We start from the raw sequence: 23,407 nt of genomic DNA on the forward strand, positions 1-23,407 counted from the left end.
GGAACTCGCGTGTGTTGGAGTTTATGGGCCTAACTATCTGGGCCTTTTTATAGTACGGCCTCGGTTTATAAGCAGCCCCTCAGAGCGTAAAATAAAAAGCCATATTATTATTTTTATTTTTTGTAGTAGAAGTTCTTATGTGAGCGATTAAATGCATATTGATCATAAATTTAGAGTTGTTATGTTTCTTACCGACGGTTATGATTTGGTGAAAATAGTGTCTTCTCATACTGAGTGACCAACTTTCTTTGTTTTCCTGAATGATATCAACAGTGATAGGAAATAATTCTTATTTTTTTTCTTCTATCTAAAAATTTGAATGTAAAAACGGATTATTGGGCACATCAAATTCGTTCTATTCTGTATTTTGTCAAGTATATAAACAATTGTTTTTCGACTTGAGCTAATTTAGGTCACTTTGATTTTTTTTAAAAAGCAATTATTTTTCTTTTAATCTTTTGGAAATCATGAGGGACATCAACAATTCTAAAATAAAATCAAGTTCCAAATTATAGTTTTCCGTTTCTCTTACAAAAGTGATTTGTATTATTATATTAGCTAAACTAAACCATTTGAGTTAAATTAATTTTGGGGTTTGAAAAGTCAAAAAACGCGGGGAAAGGACAAAAAGAGGTACTTACGAGAAACATTGACTGGGTCTTTTTTCTTGACAATGCCGTTAAACAGTGATAACGACATTAACGGTGAGTGTAAGTAGTTCTTCTATATTCATCCCCTTTCTCTCTTTCTTTTTTTTTAATTTCTTTTTTACTTTTGTGGTTCTTTATGTGTGAGTATTATTTTATATTTTTTTCTTATATGAAAGGAGAAGAAACACACAAAAAGGAAACAAAATGAGAAATTTTAGATGTTTCCTTTGTCCAACGGTGTGAACAATTATGTCGGTAGTTATCATCAAATTTGTAGGGTAGACCAACATTCACTATTTTTATGACCCATCAATTGCTTCTTTTTTTTCTGGAATTTTATAGCCTTTATTGCTTTTTTTTCATTTTCATTTTCATTTTCATAAATATATTACTAGTATATGTATATACTCCTTATATTTAAAATAAGTGATAATTAATATATACTTTCAAATTAATTGATATCTTTACTTTTATAAACAAAAAAATTAGTAATAATTGGTTCGTTAATTTATGTACAAAAACCTCTTAAACATCAAATTATTTGCATAAAAGACTAACAAAACTCCAGTTTGGACACAAAATAATATCTAAAATATAAATTTGGATGAAACTAATTTAATAGTATATATAGTAATAGTCACAACTATATATATATATATATACCCAAAATAATATGGGTATCTAACTTAATGTAGGTTTCATGAGTTGAAAGGGACCATATAGAGATCCCTACTTACCACCAACTTTACTGTGGACAAATTTATAATTTGATTCGAATATCAGTACGTAACTTTATAAAATAAATAATTACATATACAAAAGTAAACACAGCCTTTTACATCCATATAACAAGGGACATTTTAAAATTATAATTAGATCTTAAAAAAAAAAACACTAAATGAGCGACTGGTAAAGTGCATGAAAACAAATAACTATATGCTATAATAGGTCAAAAATCGAAAACCTTTTTAGACAATGGAACTTCTGAAATTTATGTCTTCTAAATAAAAACTGTGCGTACACTATAGCTATTAGCTGAATTACCTTTTTTACCTAACCTAACAAGTCAAAGATTTGTTTTTTGACGAAAGAGAGTCAAAGGTTTGTTTTATGTTAAAAGGTAAAAATGTTTTCCTAGTCAAAAGTTTCTCGTTAAAAAAAAAAAAAAAGTTTCTCGTTAGTTGTTATTTTATAAGCTACCATTTTCAACCGATTTAACCACTTTACCGTTGCATACTTTCAGGAGTATTTTTGTAATGATTTTGTATAGACAACTTTTTTTTTTGTTCCACAAATTCTTGAAACAATCAGCTAAGGTAACAAATCATGAAAGATCTCCGAACTAATTATATTTGAAAGATTGTGTTATAGTCACATCACGTCTTATATTTGTATATGTATGCATATGTATATGTGAGAAATTTACCTAATTACTACGCTAATTTATGCAAAATTTGTGGTTCATGATCCCAATTCTCCGACAAATCTAAGTATTAACGTCATTTTTATTTCACATCTGTTCACAAAAGACGACAAACTCCTTTTTAAGAATTTTGATTTAATTTATGTTGAATTCTGTACTAATTACGCTTTTTTTTTGTTGCCAAAAATCGCTTTACTTTATTGTGTCCTTATTGCCACATTAATAAGCAAGATTCGTGTGATACTGCCACTTGATATTTCAACAAAGAGTTTCTTATGTTTCATAATGTAGAGATATGAAAAAAAGTTACAAATATATATATTTACCTATAGTTTCTACTTTTTGGTCGTTAATATTTGTTTCCTTTGTAGTTTTATTTATAACTAATGTATATGTTGGTATAGTTGATTAGTTGTTAACAAAATTTCATGTGAGTGTAAGATATGTAGGTTTATATTAACCGTTTAAATCATCAACTTCGTTTTAGTCAAAGGTGGTAATTCTATGCTTTAAATGTTTAACCAAAAATTCAAAGGTGAAAATGATATATATCTCGGTTGTCATAACATATACTTGGGAATAATACATTTATACATAAACCAAATATGTACACAGTACACACTCGCATCTATAATAGAAAGATTAAAAGTAAATAGTTAGCCGAAATCTGATATATTTATTATAAATTCATAATTAAAGCTTAATGGTTGCATGCATGACGTTAAACAAAAAGAGGGTCAAAATATGAACCCTAGCTAGCTATGATTTGTGAATATATAATATATAAGAAACATATATATAATAGATAATTAAGCAACACCCTGATTGAGCAACCTCTCAACGAGATTGTAAACATATATATATAGAGGACAACTACTCAATATATCTCTTAATTAATTATCCATTAATCAAGCTCCTAATAACGGCTGCTTGGGGGCTGTTAGGATCAATGGTGTCCAAAAGCTGAGTCAATCGATCACTGAGGTCATCGGCTTCCTTGTTCAAGTTTCTTATGTAGTTGCAAGTCTCTTGTAACACTTTCGACGCTGATACCTACATACATTTTTCAAAGTTATACATTATCTGTAGAGTAAAATTTTATATAATATATATATATATATATATATATATATATTTATTTTTTAAAATATAAACATCTATAAACGAGTCTTAGCTTGAAGTTATGATGCTAATGGCTTGACATATAACAAAATGCGATCTCTAAGAAAAAAGCTTTTAGATAAATGCTCTCATAACTTGTCAAAAAAACTAGCACATTGTTTTTGAAATTGAGAACCAATTTGATTGGTTGTATGTACTATAAGAAAACGAGACTTCCATTTATAGTAACCGGCTTTTTCTTAAATTTCTAGTGTTTCGTCCTTTTCTTGTTTTATAACTAAGAAATATATTTAAAAAAACTAAGTCGGTGCTGTACATAAATGTATTGAATTGATAGTCCGTGAAGCAATATAGTCGTCTCACATTGAATGTAATTAATCAATGATAAAAGCAAACTTAGTTAGAACTTATAGAAGCTTAATGCTGAAGTTAGGGGAAATATGTTCCCCTCTCCTCAAAGTCCGGTTAATGGTCAAAAGTATTTTTAGAAACTTCAAAATGCACTCTCCCACACGTAAATCGATATATATATATATATATATATGACTATAATGCACTATTCCAGCATGTTGTATATTTGTTTTCTATAGTATTAAACATAGTAACTATTAACTAACCCTATTTTAATATCATGAATTCAAACTTATATGACTACGCCGAACCTTCTTAGTACATACTACATATCTAGATGACTATACGGTAAATTTTCTAAAGATTTTTACCGTGCTGGAACGACGGTTCTGGCGAATCTCCGGAATGGACTGCCCGAGCTTTGAGATGAGATCAGCGATCTGATCATCGCTAATTCTTGATGATGAGCTTGCTTGCCTCGACCTTCTGCTAGACGACATTTTGATTTGGAGAAATATGTTAAAATATTCTTATATATGAATCCAAGAACGCGGGCTCACTTGTATTGATGGCTTGTGGGTTAGAAAGGAAGTATAATTGTTCGTGCTTGTCGAAAGAAAGGGAGAAGGAAGAAGGAGAAGAAATATGGTGTTATATAGAGAGCTAGGACCACACTTATAGAGAGAAAGAGAGAACGAGAGAGAGAGAGTAATGCAAATAAACTTAGGGGCTCGTATTGGTTTCTGCTTTATATATAGAGTTTTAATGAGTTTAAATGTAACATAGATTCTATTGTTATTCGATTAACATTTTATTAAACTCTTTTAAAGTTTAGTGTTATTAGTTATTGATTTTAAAAAAGCCATTTTAAATCTTCATAAATATGAGGTTATTGGATTCAAATTTTTATCAAACCGTTAACTTTTTTGTTATTCAATTAAAAAAAAAAATCTCTAACTATTAATGAATTAAATAATTAGGTTATTGGTTTATGATTTTAAACACTTTTCTTTACAAAATGAAGTCATGAAAATATCATCAAAATAGACTTTACAAAACTATAAAAATCTAACTAACAATATTACAAAAAACTCTCTAACAATCTCTTAGAATATTTTATTATTATACAATTTATGGTTTTATCAAAATTATCTGAAGTCTATATAAATTAGAATCCAATAACATCCTCTTAAATATGGGTGTTGGATATGACAAAGACAAGTGCATAAGAGAGAACAGTGGTTTAGAATGGAGTATTGGATACAAGACACGTGAATTTACAATTGATCAGATTGTGATGTATATAATATCATATTTGCTTTGTTTCAATAAAAACTTTGTTTGTATTTTTACTTTTTATTTTTATTTTTATATCAGTTATCTCATTTTATCACTATACTTAGAAGATAATTTATGTAGTTTTTAATTTATGTGAAACATGTAAAAATAATACTTTTAGTGAAACATAGAAGTATGTCTAATATCAAATATTATAACTAATTATCTAGTACTATATATTGATGATCATTTTTGGTAAATTACTTTAAATTAAATTTTATTACATATTACATAATTGCAAAATAATTTAGAGTGGAAAACAAAATTCATAAAGGACAATATGAAAAGAAAGAGTCAATCCAATTTATACTTATTTGCTTAGAAAAAAGACATCACGTCAAAACCAATAAACATATTGCTGATATTTTTAATTTTAATTTCTTATATTCACAAAAACCTATATTATTTCTATTGAAAATTACATTAATATATAGATATACAGATATATACATATATATATATTCTTATTACTGTACATCTATTTTTTGTATTGAAACAACATTATTATAAATAATAATAAGAAGAAGAATAAGAATACCACTTAGTTATATATAACACATCCTTTTAATTTATAATACATATTCATATTTTAAGAGCATAAACAGTAAGGTTAGTCTGTGAAATCCGAAGTTTATGGTTGGTGGATTATTGATAATGTTTTTGTGGATGTAATTTTGTGCGGATTGGTTCGGTAAAAAATATGTAAAACAAACTATAAATTACGTACATCCTTAATAGCTGCACTAGCTTTACTTAATCCTTGAGGTGAGAGTTTTTGAGAAGGTATCATTATCTTTAAGACCAAAGGAAGACCACAATCCAGAAATTCGAATTATCTTGATCATAATTTGTAATTGTCATGTGCCAAAACTGTTGAGGTCATAGAGAAACTAATATTTACTGAAGTGGGAAGCTATTTCTGATTTCAACCAATAATAAAACAATGAACATTAAAACATCATCACGTGATTTTATCTTATTATAGTAGCTAGTGTAACGCTTTGAATATATCATTATTTTGTGGTGGATGCATGATGATACGTTAAACTAAGAAGATTTTGTGTATCAGTTATATAGATACGGGTAAATAAAAACAATGGACTTAGGTCAATTTGAGAGGAACGTACGGTATCTATCCTAACCAATAGGGAGGGGCTAGTCTCCCCAAACTCTTTCACGTGTACCTCAAATACATATAGTGTATGCTTATTTATGTAATGCCTTAGTCAAATCCACCAAACCCAATATTTTTCGAGCTTGCTCTAGCTAAGACGACGTAGACTTGGTAATTTCCAAACTAACAAACATATATATTAGTGTTTCCAAGTTACTATGAATGTTATGTTGGTCATAATTAACAACAAAACATTTGTTGGATCTAAACACATGATGATGATATGCAAAAGATATGAATGATGATAAGTAGATGCATGATATATATTAGAAAACAAGGAGATGGTGTGATAAACTGGACATTAAAGAAAAATGTTTGCTGATGAGCACACACAGGTGGGACTATTTATGTTTTAATAATATATTTCTGTAAGTTAAAAATTGTTATAAAATAGAAACCAGTGTTAACCTCCCATGTGATGATAGGACACTCTTTCTCCCCTCTAATCAGGGAGCATGAGCATCCCCATCCTTCACGCCCCCTCCCACATGACACCTCTCTCTCTCTCTCTCTTTTCTCTGTGTTTTCTCTTTTCTTACATCTATGTATCTTCATAGAACTCTAAAAACGCTTAGGATAGAATAAGAAACTAAGAACTTGAACCAATACATTCACTTGTCAAATGTTTTCAAATCAAAGCCTCGTAAATCATAACAATATCCAAAAGTATATTATGCTTTTCTATTCTTGGGACACTTGTTATTTGCAAGAGTCTTTCAATTTTCTAGAGCAAACCAACAATCATTTGTATAAAATAAAAATATATAACCGAGCATGTTGGATATCATCAATTCTCTAGACACAACTACTGCATGCTACCCTAAGTCACAAGGCATTGGATAAAAATATATATTATCCAAGTACTGACGTGGCAAGTTGTAAATGTTCAGAACATAGAAGAAGGATCTTTTTTACTCAGTATATATATATATCCAAATTTTGATTAGAGCTTTTGTCTAAGATTTGAGGCAGGACTACATTAACATGTCAAAATAGTAGCTACTAGAGAGATTAACTAATGAATCTTATTATCTTAAAATTTTTCGATAGATATGATAAAAGGCCAAATCATCAAAGAGAGGGACGGGTGTTCTTGGAAATGTAGACATTGATTGTGAATGCTTGTCTGCGTCTGTTTGTATTCTAAATGTCTATCGAATATGTACCACACCATATTTTCTTCATTTTTTGTTTCTTATATTTATTTTCTTCATATTCTTGATTTTGTGTCTCGAATTTAAATCGTAGGTTTCTTGTAACCAACGACACGCTCCTGTCATAATAATTTGACATATACTTATGTCTCCGATCTCTGTATCTATATTTTGTGTTTGTAATAGTTCTTGGTACTTATCACTTATGCTAATTATGCTTGGAATGTATATGCTAAAACGTCGATCGTCCAGGGTTTTATTTGTGAGCTGGTGGTTTACACTACGATGCCTTGCTCCTCAACACATGTAAAGGGTTGATCAATTTCAATTTCCTCAAACTATATATAGAAGTGTCAACAAACAAAAATAAGTAGAGAAGAGGTAACAAAATGAATTACAAAGTATAACAATAATCCGACTTGCCTAATTAAACCACTATGAACAAAGAAGTAAGCTTCACAGTACACAAATAAATAAGAATAACTAATGACGTTAACATTATAATCCAAATATAGCATTAACCTTGTATATACACATGTATGTATATAAAATAATAAATCACAAAACTATTTATATCCATAAAATGATTTTGATACAAATGTAAACAAATAAAATTAGCCAACTCGTAAACGACTCTGTTGGCCCACGAGATTTTTTAACCTTTCAACCTCGTTCGTACGGCAGAGTGAAGCCGACAGGCCTATTCTCTTTTACAGACTAGAAAAACTAACTTTATTAACCCAAGTCCTATCCTATCCTATCCATTGGTGGACTAATCCAGATCAATCCACAAATTTATATATCTCTTCTCACACTGAGGTATCCATCTATTTGATAAGTTCGCTAAGCATTAAATCAAAGATTAGGTTTTCTTCCATAACTGAGTAAGTAAAATCCATAAAGCCAATCTCTCAAGTAATAATAGCTAACTTAAAGCTATCATCAACTATCTTGGCCAGACTTGTCCATACACATCCTTCTTCGTGTAGCCTCCTCGGTCCCATGACCATGGAACATCTGGAAATATCACAGTGCCAGTAAAAGCATTAAGGACCAGCGAAAGAAAGAAGTTATATTATCTTGGAGAATGAATAGGCAAAAAACCTTCTGGTGAGTAAGGCGTAGGAGGTAGTTGATAAGGAATTGGTAATGAGATTATCTCAGGCGAATCTCTGTCTCCTTGCCAGCTCATTGTCACTAGCTTACTCCTCTTCTCTACCTCGTCTTTCGTCTCTTGTTTTGCCTGTCAACATAAGATCATTGGGAGGGATAAATCAAAGTTTGGGTCCGGGTTTATTGGCTAAGGAATAGATCATTTTACCTTCACTACACTTGTATTGTTCTCGGTGCACGGAAATTTACAACCTTGTGCTTTCGTTGGAGATGGTAGGAACAAGACGCCCAACTAACATCATTATCGTCAATGGAAATTGGTCAGTAGTTATAAGACATCCAAGGCTTTGCATGAAACACAGGAGTTTACCTCGTAGGAACGTATCATCAATTGGGAATTGTTTTTCTGAAGTGCTCCCCAAGCCGCTTTGCTAAGGTTCGATGAGGTTAGCAAGAACCATCTATGGAGCAAAACAAGAACTGATCAGTAAAGGTTCATATTTTATTAATTGAGTAATCAGATATTGAGACTTTATGAACTTTACGCAAGCTTCTGGTCGCTGTAACGTGTGAATGTCTTTATATGTGGCATTGCACGACTGTAAAATTAAAAAGGATCAGAATTGAGTAGTAATCATAAGCTGTATTTGTAAATGTTTGGTTTTTTAAAGTTACCAGCGAGCACTATGATTGGCTTTCCATTTAGCCCAATATTTTATTAAGAATGGTTTCTCCACGTTCTTCAATGGGCTCGGGATTGCATTGCCAGCAGCATAACCCTTTGTTTGAAGATTTCACGTCTTATAAGACAAAACGATAAGATATACAAAGAAATATGAAATCTTTATTCAAATTACCTCTAGAGAACACCTGACATCTTCTACAGTAGGCCATATTATCAACGGATCCCCTGGACCAAGAGGAGTTTTGTCCTCTGTAAGACCAGAAGACAAAGAATCTCTAAATTCAGCCAACCACTTCTCGTCCAAAGAACCAAGTGAAGAAAACTACAATACGAAAAGATTGATAAAGAAGACTTTTGGCAAGCAATACAATAGCAAAAAACAACTTGGAATGGAACACTACCTGATAAACTAAAGGGGATCTGCGGAACTCTCTATCAAAAATGTATTCTTGAAGGATAGTTCGTAGCTTCATGTGTCCCCATTTATTCAAGTTCAAACCAGTGTGGTATCCAGGGACCGATGCAATTAGACGAACCTGGAATTTTTTTTTAGATATCTTAGTAAACAATAAGTATACAAATCAGCCAAAATATTTAAGAGAAACAGAAGGTACCGTAGCGTTGGAATAATCAAACTTTTTGAAGAAGGCTGCATTGATCTTCATATTACCACGACCAGGTAAGCTTGCAGTAAACTCAGGCCACTTAAGAACATTGAGGTAATCGATAAGATCACCTTCGAATCCACAACCTTTAGGTGAATCTTTGTCATCATCTTTCCAAGGGAAATCTTGCATCCACAAACCTTGGCTTTTGTTGTTCCAATCAACATGGATCAGATTTGCAGTGTGTACAACAACTCTCACACCTCTTGGATAGACAAGAAATATAGCTTTCGAATGGTGTGTCCCAAATGAAATAGGTAACCGGGGCTTATGAAGACTCCAATTAGCTGGCTTTTTCCTCTGATAAACAAAACAGAGATTGGAGATTTCTGTCTACCATTAACATCAATCAAAAGAAATCAGCAAACCGTCATAACAAACCTGTATATACTCTTGCCTACCATCACCTTCTCCATGGATGACCATAACCTGAGGAATGTTGGCCAGTTTCGGGCAAGCTACAAAAGGATATATACAGTGAACCAAGTTAAGTTATCTGAACAGACTCGAGACAACCAAAAACAGAACAACACTAGCTTAGTTACCCCAGAAATGTACCAGAAATGTACTTATCGTTTCGATAAACTCAACAAACAAAATCCGAGAAAATTCACCTGACATCAACCAGTCTATATCGACCATATAATTCGATAGGATTGCAGCAACAACGTCTCCCTGTCATAATACAAACAAATCTTTAGTCAAAGATGTCTGAATAAAACAATTAACTAACATGTTTTTCATAAGACTAACCTCAATGACATCATTAATGGAAACACAAGAGGTATTAGCCCAATCAGGCAATCCATTAACACTCAAAAGCCTAAACGTTGAAGGCAGTTTCTCATCAGGTGGAACAAATCGACGAATCGCCTCTACATCATCATCATTGACTCCTTGTGCTTCACCCTAAAAGAGTTTCATCAAATCAAACAAAGCCTCAAGAAACAATAAGAAAAAACCTGCATTCTTAAGTTAGGCCAAGTAAGTAAGTAACCTTTCGAGCTTTCTTAGCAGGTGTTTCATGGCTCCCTCTGCTTTCAGTGGATAGCAAAACTAGCTTAAAGAAATGATGACCAGGGATCAATTCAATAAGATCATCATTACTTACTAAAACCTTTTCACAGGGTTTTAATTTCTTCCTCTCGCCGTCGCCGGAAGACCTAATAACCACTGGATTCGTTCCTTCCTACCCAAAAGACACAAACTTGATATGATTAATGTGACCTGGCGATGAAAAGTTTGATTTTTTTTTGGTTTGATTGTTTATAGATTTACCACAGACAAGGACACTGAGCCAGACGTAGAAACGATGATGGTGATGTGTTTGCGGCTGAGACGTTTATCAGCGATTGAAACGTTGCCACGGCCAATGATGTTTGGACCTTCAGATAAAGTTATCCTCGGAGATGACTCGTCTTCCTTCAAATCTGCTTTCAGTGGGATCAAATACGCAACCTATAATAACAGATACAACGACAAATCAGAGTAATGCATCGAAATTGCAGTCATTGGAAAAAACGAAAATTAGGGTTTTGTGTTGAATTACCTGAGAGTGAGCCATTAAGGAAGACAAGTGTCTGAGCTTGAAGTGAGCTGAGGAAGAAGAAGAAGAAGAGGAAGCAAAACGCAGCGTTTTAGTGAACCCAAAACACTGGATGGGATCAAGTAAGAAGTTGGCGAAAATTTTTGGGTGTTTCAATGGGGAAGTAAGTAAGAATTTAATCAACAAACTCATTGTAACGGTAACGGTTCTCACGCCGGCGGCGACAATCACCACCGCATCATCATCACGGTGGCTCTTTGTCTTGTCTAATTATACGCTTATTCAAGGCTTGTAGTCATCATAGTCTGGGTGGTGTAGTCGGTTATCACGCTAGTCTCACACACTAGAGGTCCCCGGTTCGAACCCGGGCTCAGACATTTATTTTTATTTTCCATATTTTTTTTGCATTGACTAATAGTGTGTACATTGTTACTTTATCAGAGTTATTAAAAAAGCCATTATACTCAATCAATAACTAGATAGACCTTGTATTTATCTATATATTCCACGTTATACTAATTTCCTTTTACAAACTTGTATACATCTGCGTCATTACTTCAAATATCAATATACACATTAGTAACCACCATAATGTCGTAAGCGAGTTAAGCTTGTTTAATTGAGTAGTAAGCAGTAAGCACGGTCCTGAATCCACCTTCCCCTCAGACGCACATTATATTCGAAAAAGTATAAAAAATATGGGATCAAAAGAACAACTATATATCTCGCAATTACGTTGAAATGTTACAATCAAATAGAGTGTGACTGGATTTGGATGAACATGTTGCAAATTGTTACGGGGACAAAATAATTGATGTGATGTTGATCAAGTCCAAATCTTATTAAACTATGTTGTGTAACTCCAAAACGTTTTGTAAGATACTGTCAAAAGGATATTAATTAATTATGTTAAAGACATATGTATTATATATTTTTGCCCTCTCCGAGTCCTAGCTACCGTATCATTGTCACTTTGTCAGTTTAGAAGTCCACTATCATCTTACAAGCTATATCGCTCATTGTTAATTCTCCTACCTACCAGCCATTGTCTACGTGTTTAATAGATTAGATATGGACGGCTTATGTTTACATTTTAATTGTATACTTGACGTATATTATAGTTTTTCTTGCAGTTTACTTGTCAATTTCAGAATAGTTATCGACAAATTATCATTATTCGTCGATCGTTGTTAAGTGTTTTTATTCAATCCATTTAAACACCTAGTTGACTTAAAGATCAGAAGATTACCAAATTCAAAGAACTTTTAAGTTTCTGTTAGTTATTATTTTTCCTTTTTAAAATTATTTGGCAGCCATTTTCTGGTGAGATTTGTAATAATATACATCAAGAAAGCCGTTAACTCACACAAAAATTATAATTAATATTCCACAAACAATTCTATATAATTAATTCAAGAAATTTACAAAAACATTCCACACCTTGCTCTTTAAAACTCAATGCTGTAACCACGACCACTTGTATTTAAACTTAAACTATACAGTACTTTTAACTTCCGTGATATTAATTGTGACTTAAGTAGGCTAGTATAAATAACATCACACCAATCTTTATGTCAATTAGTACTAGTAGCATCAAGCATCGACCAAAAGAGAAGCTAATAACAATATGGCGGCTTTGAGGATGACTATCTCTTGTGTCATGTTCCTTCAATTACTATCGTGCTTGCTCTCTTCATTTGCTCCAACCAATGTGCAAGGATTGAAAGTTGGGTTCTACGACAAGGCATGCCCAAAAGCTGAGCTTATTGTCAAGAAGGTTGTCTTCGAGGCAATGAAGAAGGACCCGACACTTGGAGCTCCTTTGCTAAGAATGTTTTTCCATGATTGCTTCGTTCGGGTAATGTCCTCAATATCCATTTCGTCTTTTTGGGGCACTTAATCGATCTAATTATTGAATCATGATGTATTAGGGATGTGAAGGGTCAGTCTTGCTAGAGCTAAAGAACAAACAAGATGAGAAAAACTCAATCCCTAACCTCACCCTTAGAGGGTTTGAGATCATAGACAATGCAAAGGCAGCTCTAGAAAAGGAGTGTCCGGGCATTGTTTCTTGCTCTGATGTGTTGGCTATTGTCGCTAGGGATGCAATGGTTGCGGTAAGTATAAAGCTTTTTAGTATCAAGCGTTACTGATCTAATATTTGGTCGAACTCACGGTATCTTTAGTACACACCCTCCTTTACATGGTGATTATAAACTCCATAAATTAGGTTGGACGCACTCTTTTTTTTTTTTTCTTTTAATGCTACAAAATGCACTTGACGTAAACTCCGAGAGACTACTAGTTCAGGTTTACGTTTGAGATTTTCTGAATGGTCATAAAGAAAATCCATAGAATCTGTTATATGTGATATGTTGGATTTTTAAGACTTGTGATATACCAATTAATATATATTCAGCTCAATGGACCGTCATGGGAGGTTGAAACAGGAAGAAGAGACGGTATAGTTACAAACATCAGTGAGGCCCTATTAAACCTACCATCACCATTTGCTAATATCAGTAGCCTTATCACTCAATTCCAATCCAAAGGCCTGGACAAGAAAGACCTCGTTGTGCTTTCAGGTATATGTGTTATAGAATCAGAAAACTCATTAGTTATGCTTGACCTGAAAGTTAGAAAAGCAGTCTCCAATCAATTTTTTTTAGATTAAAAAATCCCATATATACCTTATTCAGATTTTGAAACGTAGAAAGAACAACTCATTCACTTTTTCGATATTTCACAAGCTTTTATATTTCATTCTCAGTTTCCTCCTTTTTCCCAAGCATTGTTTGTTATTTTAGACTTTTAAAATAGCAACTAGCAAGAATACTCTGGTCTTCTATGATATAATCTTAGGTTTGGCTTGGGATATCCACTTATAATATAATAAAAATAAATTCATTCTCAACTTATTTTTATATATTTTATTTACATTTTGATAGGTGGACACACAATAGGTAACGGACACTGCCCTCAAATCACAAACCGGCTCTACAATTTCACCGGGAAAGGAGATAGTGATCCAAACTTAGACACGAAATACGCAGCCGCCCTTAGAAAAAAATGCAAGCCAACTGATACCACGACGGCTTTAGAAATGGATCCAGGAAGCTTTAAAACGTTTGACGGGAGCTACTTCAAGCTTGTGTCTCAAAGAAGAGGGTTGTTTCAATCTGATGCAGCTCTTTTAGACAATCAAGAAACTAAGTCTTATCTTCTCAAGCAAATGAATAGTGACGGGTACTCTACTTTCTTTGAAGACTTTGGTGTTTCTATGGTAAAGATGGGTCGGATTGGGGTCTTAACAGGTGAAGTTGGACAAGTTCGCAAGAAATGCAGAATGGTTAACTAATTAAGTATAGTAATATGCATGTGAGATTGTGTTATGACTATCATATTACGTTTGTGTGTGTGTGTGTTTTTTTTCCTAAGGAATAATGTGTGTAATATAATCATGTGTATTGTACATTTGTACAATATAATGGAAGGTTAAATTGTAAAATCCGACTATGCCAAGTTTTTCTTTCAAATTGATTACATCTTTGTACTGATATTATTCTAAGATTTACTGAACTTTTGCATGGTATTCAAATATATACAGTGAACGATTAGTAAAATAGCTAGTGAAAAGAATATCCACGTTCATCATCATCCAAAAGAATATTATTTGATTTTCCTTTAATTTATATAAAATATATAATTTGTTTTTTAATAGGCTATATATCATCATATATCCAATGTTGGTTTTTCAGCTTTGTAGTAAAAATTGTTGCATTATATCATTGGCAGCTAACTAGAAAATAAAGTTGTAACTTGTAAATAATTTTGCATTTGAAGATCTTATCATTAATGTAATTAAGCTGTATTATGTTGTTGTTCCCCTACCATATCATTGTTATAACTTAGACTCGGAATATGCAGCCAGGCTAAGAAGAAAATGTAAGCTACTTCAAGCGGGTGTCTCAGAGAAGAGGGTTGTTTCGATCAAGATGCAGCTTCTTTTAAACAACCACGAAACCAAGTCTTACGTTCTCAAGCAAATTAAACGTAGCCACGGTTCTAGTTTCGTTAAGGACGTTGGTGTCTCTATATATAGTGAAGATGGGTCGGATTGAAGTTTTAACAGGTCGGGCCGGGGAGGTTCGCAAGAAGTGCAGAATGGTACGTTAACTAAGTTATGAGATTGTGTTATTCTTATTTGTGGTTTTTTCCTAAGCAATATTGCTGAAAAGTCTGCCACTATTTATGGAAGAGTCTTTATTTGTTGCGTTTTGTTTTTCTACCATCTTTGGAATTAACTTTTCCTTTGTAATTTGCCATTTAAAAAAAAAAAAAATTCATGTAGCTTTATTTTAATTTAACTGTATCGGAACTAATAAAATAATTGAAGAATATCACAAAAATCTATTTTGGTCAAATAGACAAAAACTATATTTACAACTTTCCGGTAAGCATCAATATATTTTTTTCTGTTAGGAATAAGTGAGGCAAATTTTTAAATAATAATATTAATTTTGGGTAATTTTAAATTTTAATCGAATAACACCAAAATTTTAACCATAATTATAACAGAATATCTACTAACACTAGATTTTTTTTTTTTTTTAGTAGTCTGTTATTAAAATAAAAATGTAATCAATAATAAAAACAAAAAGAAACAATAAAAAATAACAGAGCATTAAAATAAAACAGGGCCTCACCCTAAACCTCTACAATCCTTTTCAGTAGTACGATCCTGCAACTATGGCGGACTTCCGAGAACAAGATAAAAAGTGAGTCATCCGTCTTTTGTGAGTTGTGACACTACATGCAATCTCTTTAGCTACGGAATTGGCTTTCAGTGGTAACATTAGATTTTACTGCATAATTTATAAAAATGATTGAATAGTTCGGATTTATAAATTTAAATTTATTACATGATTGAATAATATATCCCTAAACATCATTATCATTCTACTCATAATAAAAAAACTTACACAATGTGAGGTATTGAAATCCTTAAAAAAAAACTGCAGATTAATTGTTACAAAAGAGGAAGACTTTGAAACCGGAGACTTTAGGAAAAAAACAAAAGAAAACTTTCGAATACGACTACCTTAGATTAGACCTTGTTTTATTCTCCGTGATACAAAAGCCAAGCGAATTGTGGGTAAATAAACACTATAGTTAATGAGCATCACTCAAGTTTTATCATATCCCAGTGACGACTTAATAAGCATCACTCAAGTTTTATCATCAGCACCCACAAGTCTCTTCATTCTTGACTAATATTCACTAGCTATATATAATTCAATAAATGAACAAAACAATCCACATCTTGCTCTTTAACCTACAATGCTGTAAGGCACGACCAATTGTATTATAACTTAAACTACTTTTAACTTCCGTGAAATTAATTATTACTTAAGTAACCACTAGTATATATAAATAACGACACCAATCTTTATGTCAATTAGTACTAGTAGCATCAAGCCTCGATCAAAAGAGAAGCTGATAACAATATGGCTGCTTTGAGGATGACTATCTCTTGTGTCATCCTCCTTCAAGTACTATCGTGCTTGCTCTCTTCATTTGCTCCAACCAATGTGCAAGGATTGAAAGTTGGGTTCTACGACAAGGCATGCCCGAAAGCTGAGCTCATTGTCAAGAAGTTTGTCTTCGAGGCAATGAAGAAGGACCCGACACTTGGAGCTCCTTTGCTAAGATTGTTTTTCCATGATTGCTTCGTTCGGGTAATATCCTCAATATCCATTTCGTCTTTTTGGGGAACTTTATCGATCTAATGACTGAATCATGCATGGTAATTTAGGGATGCGAAGGGTCAGTCTTGCTAGAGCTAAAGAACAAAAAAGATGAGAAAAACGCAATGCCCAACCTCAGCCTTCGAGGGTTTGAGATCATAGACAATGCCAAGGCAGCTCTAGAAAAGGAGTGTCCGGGCATTGTTTCTTGCTCTGATGTGTTGGCTATTGTCGCTAGGGATGCAATGGTTGCGGTAAGTATAGAGTTTTACTATCAGTTTATAGTGGATCTAATATTTGGTCGAGCTCACGGTATCTTTATTACACCCTTCCTTTTTTTTTTTTGCGCTTAGTAAAAATTTCACATGGCGATTATAGACTCCATAAATTATGTTGGACGCATATAATCCATAAATCTGTTGTATATGTAATTTGTTAGATTTTAAAGATTGTATACTTTTATGATATACCAATCAATATATATTCAGCTCAATGGACCGTCGTGGGAGGTTGAAACAGGAAGAAGAGACGGTCTGGTTACAAACATGTATGAGGCCCTATCAAACCTACCATCACCACTTAGTAATATCAGTAGCCTTATCACTCGATTCCATTCCAAAGGCCTGGACAAGAAAGACCTCGTTGTGCTTTCAGGTTTGTTATAGAATTAGAAATTAAATTCACAAATCATACCTGAACCATGCATCAAAATAAAATAAAAAAAGTACAGTGTTTTTTGGAACAAACAAGAAACCAGATAAAAACTCATTAACAAAGAACAAAATTTATAAATTGGTTTTGTCCGACATTTGATAGAATTGACTTGAAAAAAATTAGAAAGGCAGTCTTCAGTCAAATTTTTTGAGATTGAAAAAGACCATAGTTTGTATCATATTCACTTTCTTGATATTTCACTAGCTTTTATATGAGAAGAATTTATTCTTTTATTCTCATTTTTCTCCTTTTTCCAAGCATTTGTTTTTGTTTTTTTTTGCTATTTTAGACTTTTAAAATAGCAACTAGCAAGAATACTCTGGTCTACTACATAATTTGTAGATTAATCTTAGTTTTGGCTTGGGATATCCAGTTATAAAATAAATAAAAGTATAACCATTCTCAAATCAACTTATTTGTATATACTTACATTATAATAGGTGGACACACACTAGGGAAAGGACATTGTCCTCAAATCAGAAACCGGCTCTACAACTTCACCGGGAAAGGAGATAGTGACCCAAACTTAGACACGAAATACGCAGCCAAACTCAGAAATAAATGCAAGCCAACTGACAACACGATGGCATTAGAGATGGATCCAGGAAGCTTTAAAACGTTCGATGTGAGCTACTTTAAGCGTGTGTCTCAAAGAAGAGGGTTGTTTCAATCAGATGCAGCTCTTTTAGACAATCAAGAGACCAAGTCTTATCTTCTCAAGCAAATGAATAGTGATGGCTCTACTTTCTTTAAAGACTTTGGTGTCTCTATGGTAAAGATGGGTCGGATTGGGGTTTTAACGGGAAAGGTTGGGCAAGTTCGCAAAAAATGCAGAATGGTTAATTAATTAAGTGTTAGGTATATGTCTGTGAGATTGTGTTGTGTTACGTTTGTTTCCTAAAGAATAAAGTGTGTACCTATCAAAAAAGTATACTGTGTGTAATCATGTGTATTGTAACAATTAAGTGTTTAAACTGTAAAATCAGATTATGTCAAGTTTTTCTTTCTAATTGATTTTATATACAGTATATATATATATTTAGAGTTTCGTTTATCTGCCATCTTAATTTGGAGCTTATAGAATAAATTAAGATTTCAACTTTAAATGAGTCGAACTTATCGTCAATGTTTTAAATATTTTATTTTGAATCTAACATTTATTTAGTAGGTGGCACATTGATTTTGGAACTTTTGTTGTTCTTAACCTCTAATAGTCGGTCGAGAAATTGTCTACGTATACATTTTTTTTTTTGAGTACGTATGTAAATGTATCATAATTCATATGCAGTAAAAAGATAATGGAGCATAAAGTTTCAAGGATCTGATAATATATACATTCACGGTTTATATACACATGACAAGTTGTGACCTGATAAAAAGAAAAAAAAAAAGGAAAAAAAAAAAGACTCTTATAGTATCTTTAAGAAACAAAAAAGTTCAAGGAAAATTAAAAAAAAAAAAAAAAAAAACAGAGAAGTAGAAAGGAAAACGCAGAGGATACAAATCACCTGCAGCACAAACAAAAATGATCAAAACCAAAGACTAAGTTTTGCGATACACATAACTTTATGTGACATATATAATTAATTTACCTTTTGATCCGATTAGAAGAACCAGGAATCAAATCACTGAACAGCGTTAACTGTAGATGCCACTTTCCCACTAAGAGGAGAACAAGGCAGGTTCTGCCGCGTGATCAGTAACAGATTAAGACGGCTTGGTCGTAGGTCTCGTCGCTCCGCTGCTTTGTCTTCCACGAGAACGCAGAGATCCTCTTCCTTGATGATCTTCAGAACCTGGTTGTGAATTACTCTTTCTTTAGCCGTGATCCAACGTCCGACGGATCTAGGAGACTCAGTCTCAGCTTCTGATGAACCACTGCTCTCTGTTTCCACCTCCTCAACCATCTTCCTAGCTATCATCGCGTCTTCCATCTCAGGCCACGACTCTCCTCCTCTCATCGTCATCATCCTTTTATTTATATATATAAAGAGAGAACAAGAAGATCAATTCGAATTTCGAAATTTCAAAAAAAGTTATGATGAAGTGTGCAAGACATGTGAAACGGAGCTTATGTTTGTTTTTCTTATATATATTACTCACAGTGAGTGAGTGGCACAGAACAGAGAGAGGTTTTGTTGTTTAAAAAAATTAAAATAAAAAAACGGTTACGGTTTCACGTGTCGGTTTTGATGACGTCACTAGGAAGATTAATAGCCATGGAGATTTTGCCACGTCGAACGGTTCTATCTTTATGTGTTGTTTGACCGGTGAGATGAGCTGAGGAGCCGTGTGGAAGAAGAGGATATCGGATCTGGAAAACGACCAAATCCGGCGCCGTTTTGTTCGGCTTTCTTCTTTTATGTAAAACTAGTTTCAGTAAACTTCCAAATCATTATTGCCACGTCTTCCCCAATAAAAATCTGACTTAGATTTTGTTTATATGAAATAATATATTATCAAGCTCCATGTTCCCTGTTTTGAACATATATGTATATATAGAGATTTCATTTCTCATTTCTTGGATATTTTATTCATTTCATATCAGATATTTTTGTTGTAGTGTGTATTAGTATATTATTTCATTGATTTTTCTTAAAATAAAAGTGGTTAGTAGATCTATGTACTAATATACTAAGTCTAACTTTTAATTAATTGTAGCAAAAAATCTGAAAATACTTTTGTTCTTTGCGTAGATGGAGAGTCAAAACAGAGAAAATTTGAAATCCACTTTTAAGGATATGAAAGGGTTTTATACCGACTTAACGACCACTCAAACATATTTATACTAAACTTTCGAAAGAGAGAATTCCTGGAGGTGTAACTAAATGCAGCTATAGAATTCTTATAATGATGGAACTACGATGGTCGAATGATTGGTAAATATAAAATGTTGAAATTAAAGGATTCACATCGCCATCGGCAGATTTTCAAAATCAAGCTGTCGATCCAAAAAAAACTAATCGTTTTAATGTAAAAGTCGGTTTCAAAGTATAATACGTGTGAAAATGCGATTGATTTTGCTTGTCTTTATGTCTCTCCTCGAGGGATTAATGAATACTGATACTAGTATTTTTTTTTTGTATTTTCTTCATTTACGTGTCGGAAGAGCCGACCGTTGCTTGAATCTTTTATGCTGTATAAAATTGTTTCACTATGGTATGATGGTCTCCACGTGGTTCGCATGTAACACGTGTGTTAGTATGATACCGACTACCGAGTGTTGGGAAAACATCTTCTAGTGTGTTTAGTTTATACAGTCACAGACGGCGACATCACTCAGACACTAACTATAATTTAAAGAGCAAAGTAAAAATTCGATTTTAATAACTCAAAAAATAAGGTAAAGCCTCACTATACAATGCTCATGGACCAAAATATAAGCCTGGGCCTCGAATATGGCTAAACAAATCAATAACTCAACTAAAAATGGCCTAATTCATCGAGTCTTTGCCTAAAATATTGGTGTTTAAAATATTTGAGCACATGGAAATTACGATGAACTGTTAAATTTTTTGGCTAAACGAAATCTCACCAGTTTTCATTATTTGGTAAAGAAGTAAATATACGTAAAGAGACAAAACTTTGTAAAGATAAATTATGAGAAATATGGATAACCATAAGGTTTTAGCAATCTCACGGGTAAAATAAAAAGAAAACCATAAAACAATCCTCTGAAAAACGAACAACAAAAGTCGCATACTACAAAATATCAAAAGCAGATTGCTTCATAGCTAAAACGGCAGCGATTTAGATTTACTCTTCGTCATCACCGTCTGCGTCACCACCTGATGCTTTCTTGGAGGCAGACTTCTCGTTCCTTCTCTTCACTCTTCCTGGACGGCCACCACCGAAGGGACTGGTCAAAGCAAAGTCGATGTGCTTCTGTGAATCAAGTCTCACCATGAATGATGGAATGTTCACCAACTGCTTTCCAACCCTAGAACAACAGTAAACAGAGAAAACCAGGATGAGTACTCATTCTATACAACCTAAGACAAATTAAAACATAAACAGCAAAACTTATAATAAACACAGTGAATAGCCAAATGCGAGAAGATCATTCATCGTGTACAACTTTATGCACCAATCAAGACTATCTAAAGCAGGTTCAATTTAAGGTTTTGCATCAGAAATGGAGCAAAATGGTTCAGAAGTATAAGACACTGATGTTAAACTAGTTTAGAAAACAAGTCACCATGATATGGCAATTAAAAAAATGTTAGTCTCAATTCAGATCAATCTGACTAATACAACAAATACCAATTAACTTCAGGAAGAGCAAATCAAACGAACAAAAGACTATACCTGATATGCCTCTGCCTGATGAGGACACGGGAGTGATGGATAGACTTAGCCATACCAGACTTGAACACGATAGTCTGAAGACGACGCTCAAGAAAGTTCTCAACAGTCAAGGCCAAGACGTAATCGAGCTTGTTCTGGCTCTCATCAAGAAGCCCATAACGGTTCATCCTTCGTAGGAGAGCCTCACCTTCGAAGATCCTCTTTGGGTTCTTCTCATCGAGGGTAAGAAGATCCCTAGCAGCATTACGGATACGGCTAAGAGCGTACTGCACCCTCCAGAGCTCACGCTTGTTACGGAGACCGTACTCACCAACCAGCTTCAATTCAGAGTCAAGACGCTCCTTCTCGTAAGGACGACGAGGTCCCTTGAAGGTTTTTCCATCTATTCAACAAAATACACACAATCACACAAAATTATCAGCAACAAGGTAACATCCCAAATGAGATTGATACATACAAATGATCGAATCTCTCACAAAATGACTACAGTATAAAATCCCAGATTCATAATCTATACAACACTATACAGAGGATAGAATCAAAAACCTCAGATAATCCCTAAGCCTAACAGATCAGTTCGATTAGAAATCACAGCGAAGACCGAATCGGAAATGAGAAAAGTAATCTAGGAGAGAAAGGAGCAGATAGGCTTACAGTTGCGGTAGTAGCAAACGTGCACCATATCTTCGTCTCCTTACTGCAAAATCGGCGATCTGAAATACTAGGGCACGCAGAGAGCAATGAAGGAGACGACACAGCCGTTTTATAGGAATTCTTAAAACCCTAACGCTACACTCTCACTTTCGTTATTGGGCCTTTCAAAACTGAGGCTTAATATATTGGCCCGTTTTAATTATTAATATGTTTGGGCTTGAGCTCTGATATTTTATTCGTTATTTTTTTCTTTTTCTGTCACCAAATTTACGATTCGTTCCATTTTTTTATTATCTTTTTTTAACCAAACGATTCTTTCCATATATATATATTTATTTCATCTGCTTTGTATAACGATTTAGTTTCTTTTGCTTAATAAAATATTTCAGTGTTAATTCGAGTAGTCGTACCTAAATGTAATTGTACATATCTTTTTGACCTTTAGATCTTATACCATAAAAACTAATTATTGCAAGGATTTTTTAGATGTTTTACCAGTCTTGCCTTAATAAAACAGCAAAAATATTTTAAAGTGAGTGGTGTCTCTAATCATATTAACCTAACGTAATGCCTAATCTTTACCCAGTCCTAATCATATTGGACAAATGTATTAGTTGACTACTAGCATTTAGAATAAAATTTGAATGTGTTGAGTAATCGTATCACATAAATTCAACAAATTCTCCTCATTTCCTTTACACTTTTCATAGAATAAACACGAAATAACCATATATATAAATTAAAATAATTAACTTTGTTATTA

At 33.2% G+C, this 23,407-nt stretch overlaps 6 protein-coding genes and 1 non-coding gene across 8 annotated transcripts; 3 read left to right on the forward strand and 4 right to left on the reverse strand.

Annotated features, from left to right (window-relative positions):
* Positions 1-2,789: 2,789 nt before the first annotated feature.
* Positions 2,790-4,259, reverse strand: LOC17881403 (transcription factor PRE2). The gene is made up of 2 exons (XM_006288901.2): positions 3,918-4,259; positions 2,790-3,126 (listed from the first exon to the last, which is right to left on the reverse strand). The coding sequence occupies exons 1-2, from the start codon at positions 4,044-4,046 to the stop codon at positions 2,971-2,973; spliced, it is 285 nt and encodes a 94-aa protein (XP_006288963.1). The 5' UTR covers positions 4,047-4,259; the 3' UTR covers positions 2,790-2,970.
* Positions 4,260-7,756: 3,497 nt separating this feature from the next.
* Positions 7,757-11,631, reverse strand: LOC17884407 (tyrosyl-DNA phosphodiesterase 1). Of its 2 annotated transcripts, XM_006290063.2 has the most exons (15): positions 11,225-11,613; positions 10,954-11,133; positions 10,673-10,864; positions 10,429-10,584; positions 10,290-10,350; positions 10,057-10,133; positions 9,625-9,975; positions 9,412-9,546; positions 9,183-9,332; positions 9,001-9,104; positions 8,871-8,924; positions 8,696-8,786; positions 8,534-8,617; positions 8,317-8,455; positions 7,757-8,229 (listed from the first exon to the last, which is right to left on the reverse strand). In XM_006290063.2, the coding sequence occupies exons 1-15, from the start codon at positions 11,411-11,413 to the stop codon at positions 8,159-8,161; spliced, it is 2,034 nt and encodes a 677-aa protein (XP_006290125.2). In that variant the 5' UTR covers positions 11,414-11,613; the 3' UTR covers positions 7,757-8,158. The 2 variants fall into 2 exon arrangements, with proteins under 2 accessions (XP_006290125.2, XP_023637628.1); XM_023781860.1 differs by lacking the exons at positions 7,757-8,229; positions 8,317-8,455; positions 8,534-8,617 and having other exon boundaries at positions 8,866-8,924; positions 11,225-11,631.
* Positions 11,525-11,598, forward strand: TRNAV-CAC. The gene has a single exon. It is a non-coding gene; the product is annotated as a tRNA-Val (tRNA).
* A 1,101-nt stretch (positions 11,632-12,732) lies between the features above and the next one.
* LOC17882633 (peroxidase 56) lies at positions 12,733-14,776 on the forward strand. Its single transcript, XM_006286779.2, has 4 exons — positions 12,733-13,079; positions 13,153-13,338; positions 13,641-13,806; positions 14,170-14,776. Exons 1-4 carry the CDS (start codon positions 12,849-12,851, stop codon positions 14,577-14,579), a joined length of 993 nt encoding a protein of 330 aa, XP_006286841.1. The 5' UTR covers positions 12,733-12,848; the 3' UTR covers positions 14,580-14,776.
* Positions 14,777-16,650: 1,874 nt separating this feature from the next.
* LOC17883972 (peroxidase 56) lies at positions 16,651-18,674 on the forward strand. Its single transcript, XM_023781431.1, has 4 exons — positions 16,651-16,959; positions 17,037-17,222; positions 17,457-17,622; positions 18,123-18,674. The coding sequence occupies exons 1-4, from the start codon at positions 16,729-16,731 to the stop codon at positions 18,527-18,529; spliced, it is 990 nt and encodes a 329-aa protein (XP_023637199.1). The 5' UTR covers positions 16,651-16,728; the 3' UTR covers positions 18,530-18,674.
* Positions 18,675-18,970: 296 nt separating this feature from the next.
* On the reverse strand, positions 18,971-19,739 carry LOC17882303. Its single transcript, XM_006288856.2, has 2 exons — positions 19,275-19,739; positions 18,971-19,190 (listed from the first exon to the last, which is right to left on the reverse strand). The coding sequence occupies exon 1, from the start codon at positions 19,650-19,652 to the stop codon at positions 19,308-19,310; it is 345 nt and encodes a 114-aa protein (XP_006288918.1). The 5' UTR covers positions 19,653-19,739; the 3' UTR covers positions 18,971-19,190; positions 19,275-19,307.
* A 1,511-nt stretch (positions 19,740-21,250) lies between these two features.
* LOC17882838 (40S ribosomal protein S9-1) lies at positions 21,251-22,754 on the reverse strand. The gene is made up of 3 exons (XM_006288639.2): positions 22,645-22,754; positions 21,991-22,372; positions 21,251-21,622 (listed from the first exon to the last, which is right to left on the reverse strand). The coding sequence occupies exons 1-3, from the start codon at positions 22,670-22,672 to the stop codon at positions 21,439-21,441; spliced, it is 594 nt and encodes a 197-aa protein (XP_006288701.1). The 5' UTR covers positions 22,673-22,754; the 3' UTR covers positions 21,251-21,438.
* Between the last annotated feature and the right edge of the window lie 653 nt (positions 22,755-23,407).

Source organism: Capsella rubella, unplaced genomic scaffold (assembly GCF_000375325.1).
Source record: "Capsella rubella cultivar Monte Gargano unplaced genomic scaffold, Caprub1_0 scaffold_6, whole genome shotgun sequence".
NCBI lineage: Eukaryota > Viridiplantae > Streptophyta > Magnoliopsida > Brassicales > Brassicaceae > Capsella > Capsella rubella.

Bases quoted from the DNA above. Each gene is read 5' to 3' on its own strand.
- LOC17881403 (XM_006288901.2), bottom strand. From the start codon at position 4,046: ATGTCGTCTAGCAGAAGGTCGAGGCAAGCAAGCTCATCATCAAGAATT. The intron at 3,127-3,917 runs GTAAAAATCTTT...AAATGTATGTAG, and splicing joins AGAACCGTCGTTCCAGCACG to GTATCAGCGTCGAAAGTGTT.
- LOC17882633 (XM_006286779.2), top strand. From the start codon at position 12,849: ATGGCGGCTTTGAGGATGACTATCTCTTGTGTCATGTTCCTTCAATTA. The intron at 13,339-13,640 runs GTAAGTATAAAG...ATATATATTCAG, and splicing joins CTAGGGATGCAATGGTTGCG to CTCAATGGACCGTCATGGGA. The intron at 13,807-14,169 runs GTATATGTGTTA...ACATTTTGATAG, and splicing joins AGACCTCGTTGTGCTTTCAG to GTGGACACACAATAGGTAAC.
- LOC17882303 (XM_006288856.2), bottom strand. From the start codon at position 19,652: ATGATGACGATGAGAGGAGGAGAGTCGTGGCCTGAGATGGAAGACGCG.
- LOC17882838 (XM_006288639.2), bottom strand. From the start codon at position 22,672: ATGGTGCACGTTTGCTACTACCGCAACT. The intron at 22,373-22,644 runs GTAAGCCTATCT...TTTGTTGAATAG, and splicing joins CGTTTGCTACTACCGCAACT to ATGGAAAAACCTTCAAGGGA. The intron at 21,623-21,990 runs GTATAGTCTTTT...CTGTTGTTCTAG, and splicing joins ATCAGGCAGAGGCATATCAG to GGTTGGAAAGCAGTTGGTGA.
- LOC17883972 (XM_023781431.1), top strand. From the start codon at position 16,729: ATGGCTGCTTTGAGGATGACTATCTCTTGTGTCATCCTCCTTCAAGTA. The intron at 16,960-17,036 runs GTAATATCCTCA...ATGGTAATTTAG, and splicing joins TCCATGATTGCTTCGTTCGG to GGATGCGAAGGGTCAGTCTT. The intron at 17,223-17,456 runs GTAAGTATAGAG...ATATATATTCAG, and splicing joins CTAGGGATGCAATGGTTGCG to CTCAATGGACCGTCGTGGGA.
- LOC17884407 (XM_006290063.2), bottom strand. From the start codon at position 11,413: ATGAGTTTGTTGATTAAATTCTTACTTACTTCCCCATTGAAACACCCA. The intron at 9,547-9,624 runs GTACCTTCTGTT...AAAAAATTCCAG, and splicing joins TTGATTATTCCAACGCTACG to GTTCGTCTAATTGCATCGGT. The intron at 9,105-9,182 runs GTAATTTGAATA...CTTCAAACAAAG, and splicing joins ATGTCAGGTGTTCTCTAGAG to GGTTATGCTGCTGGCAATGC.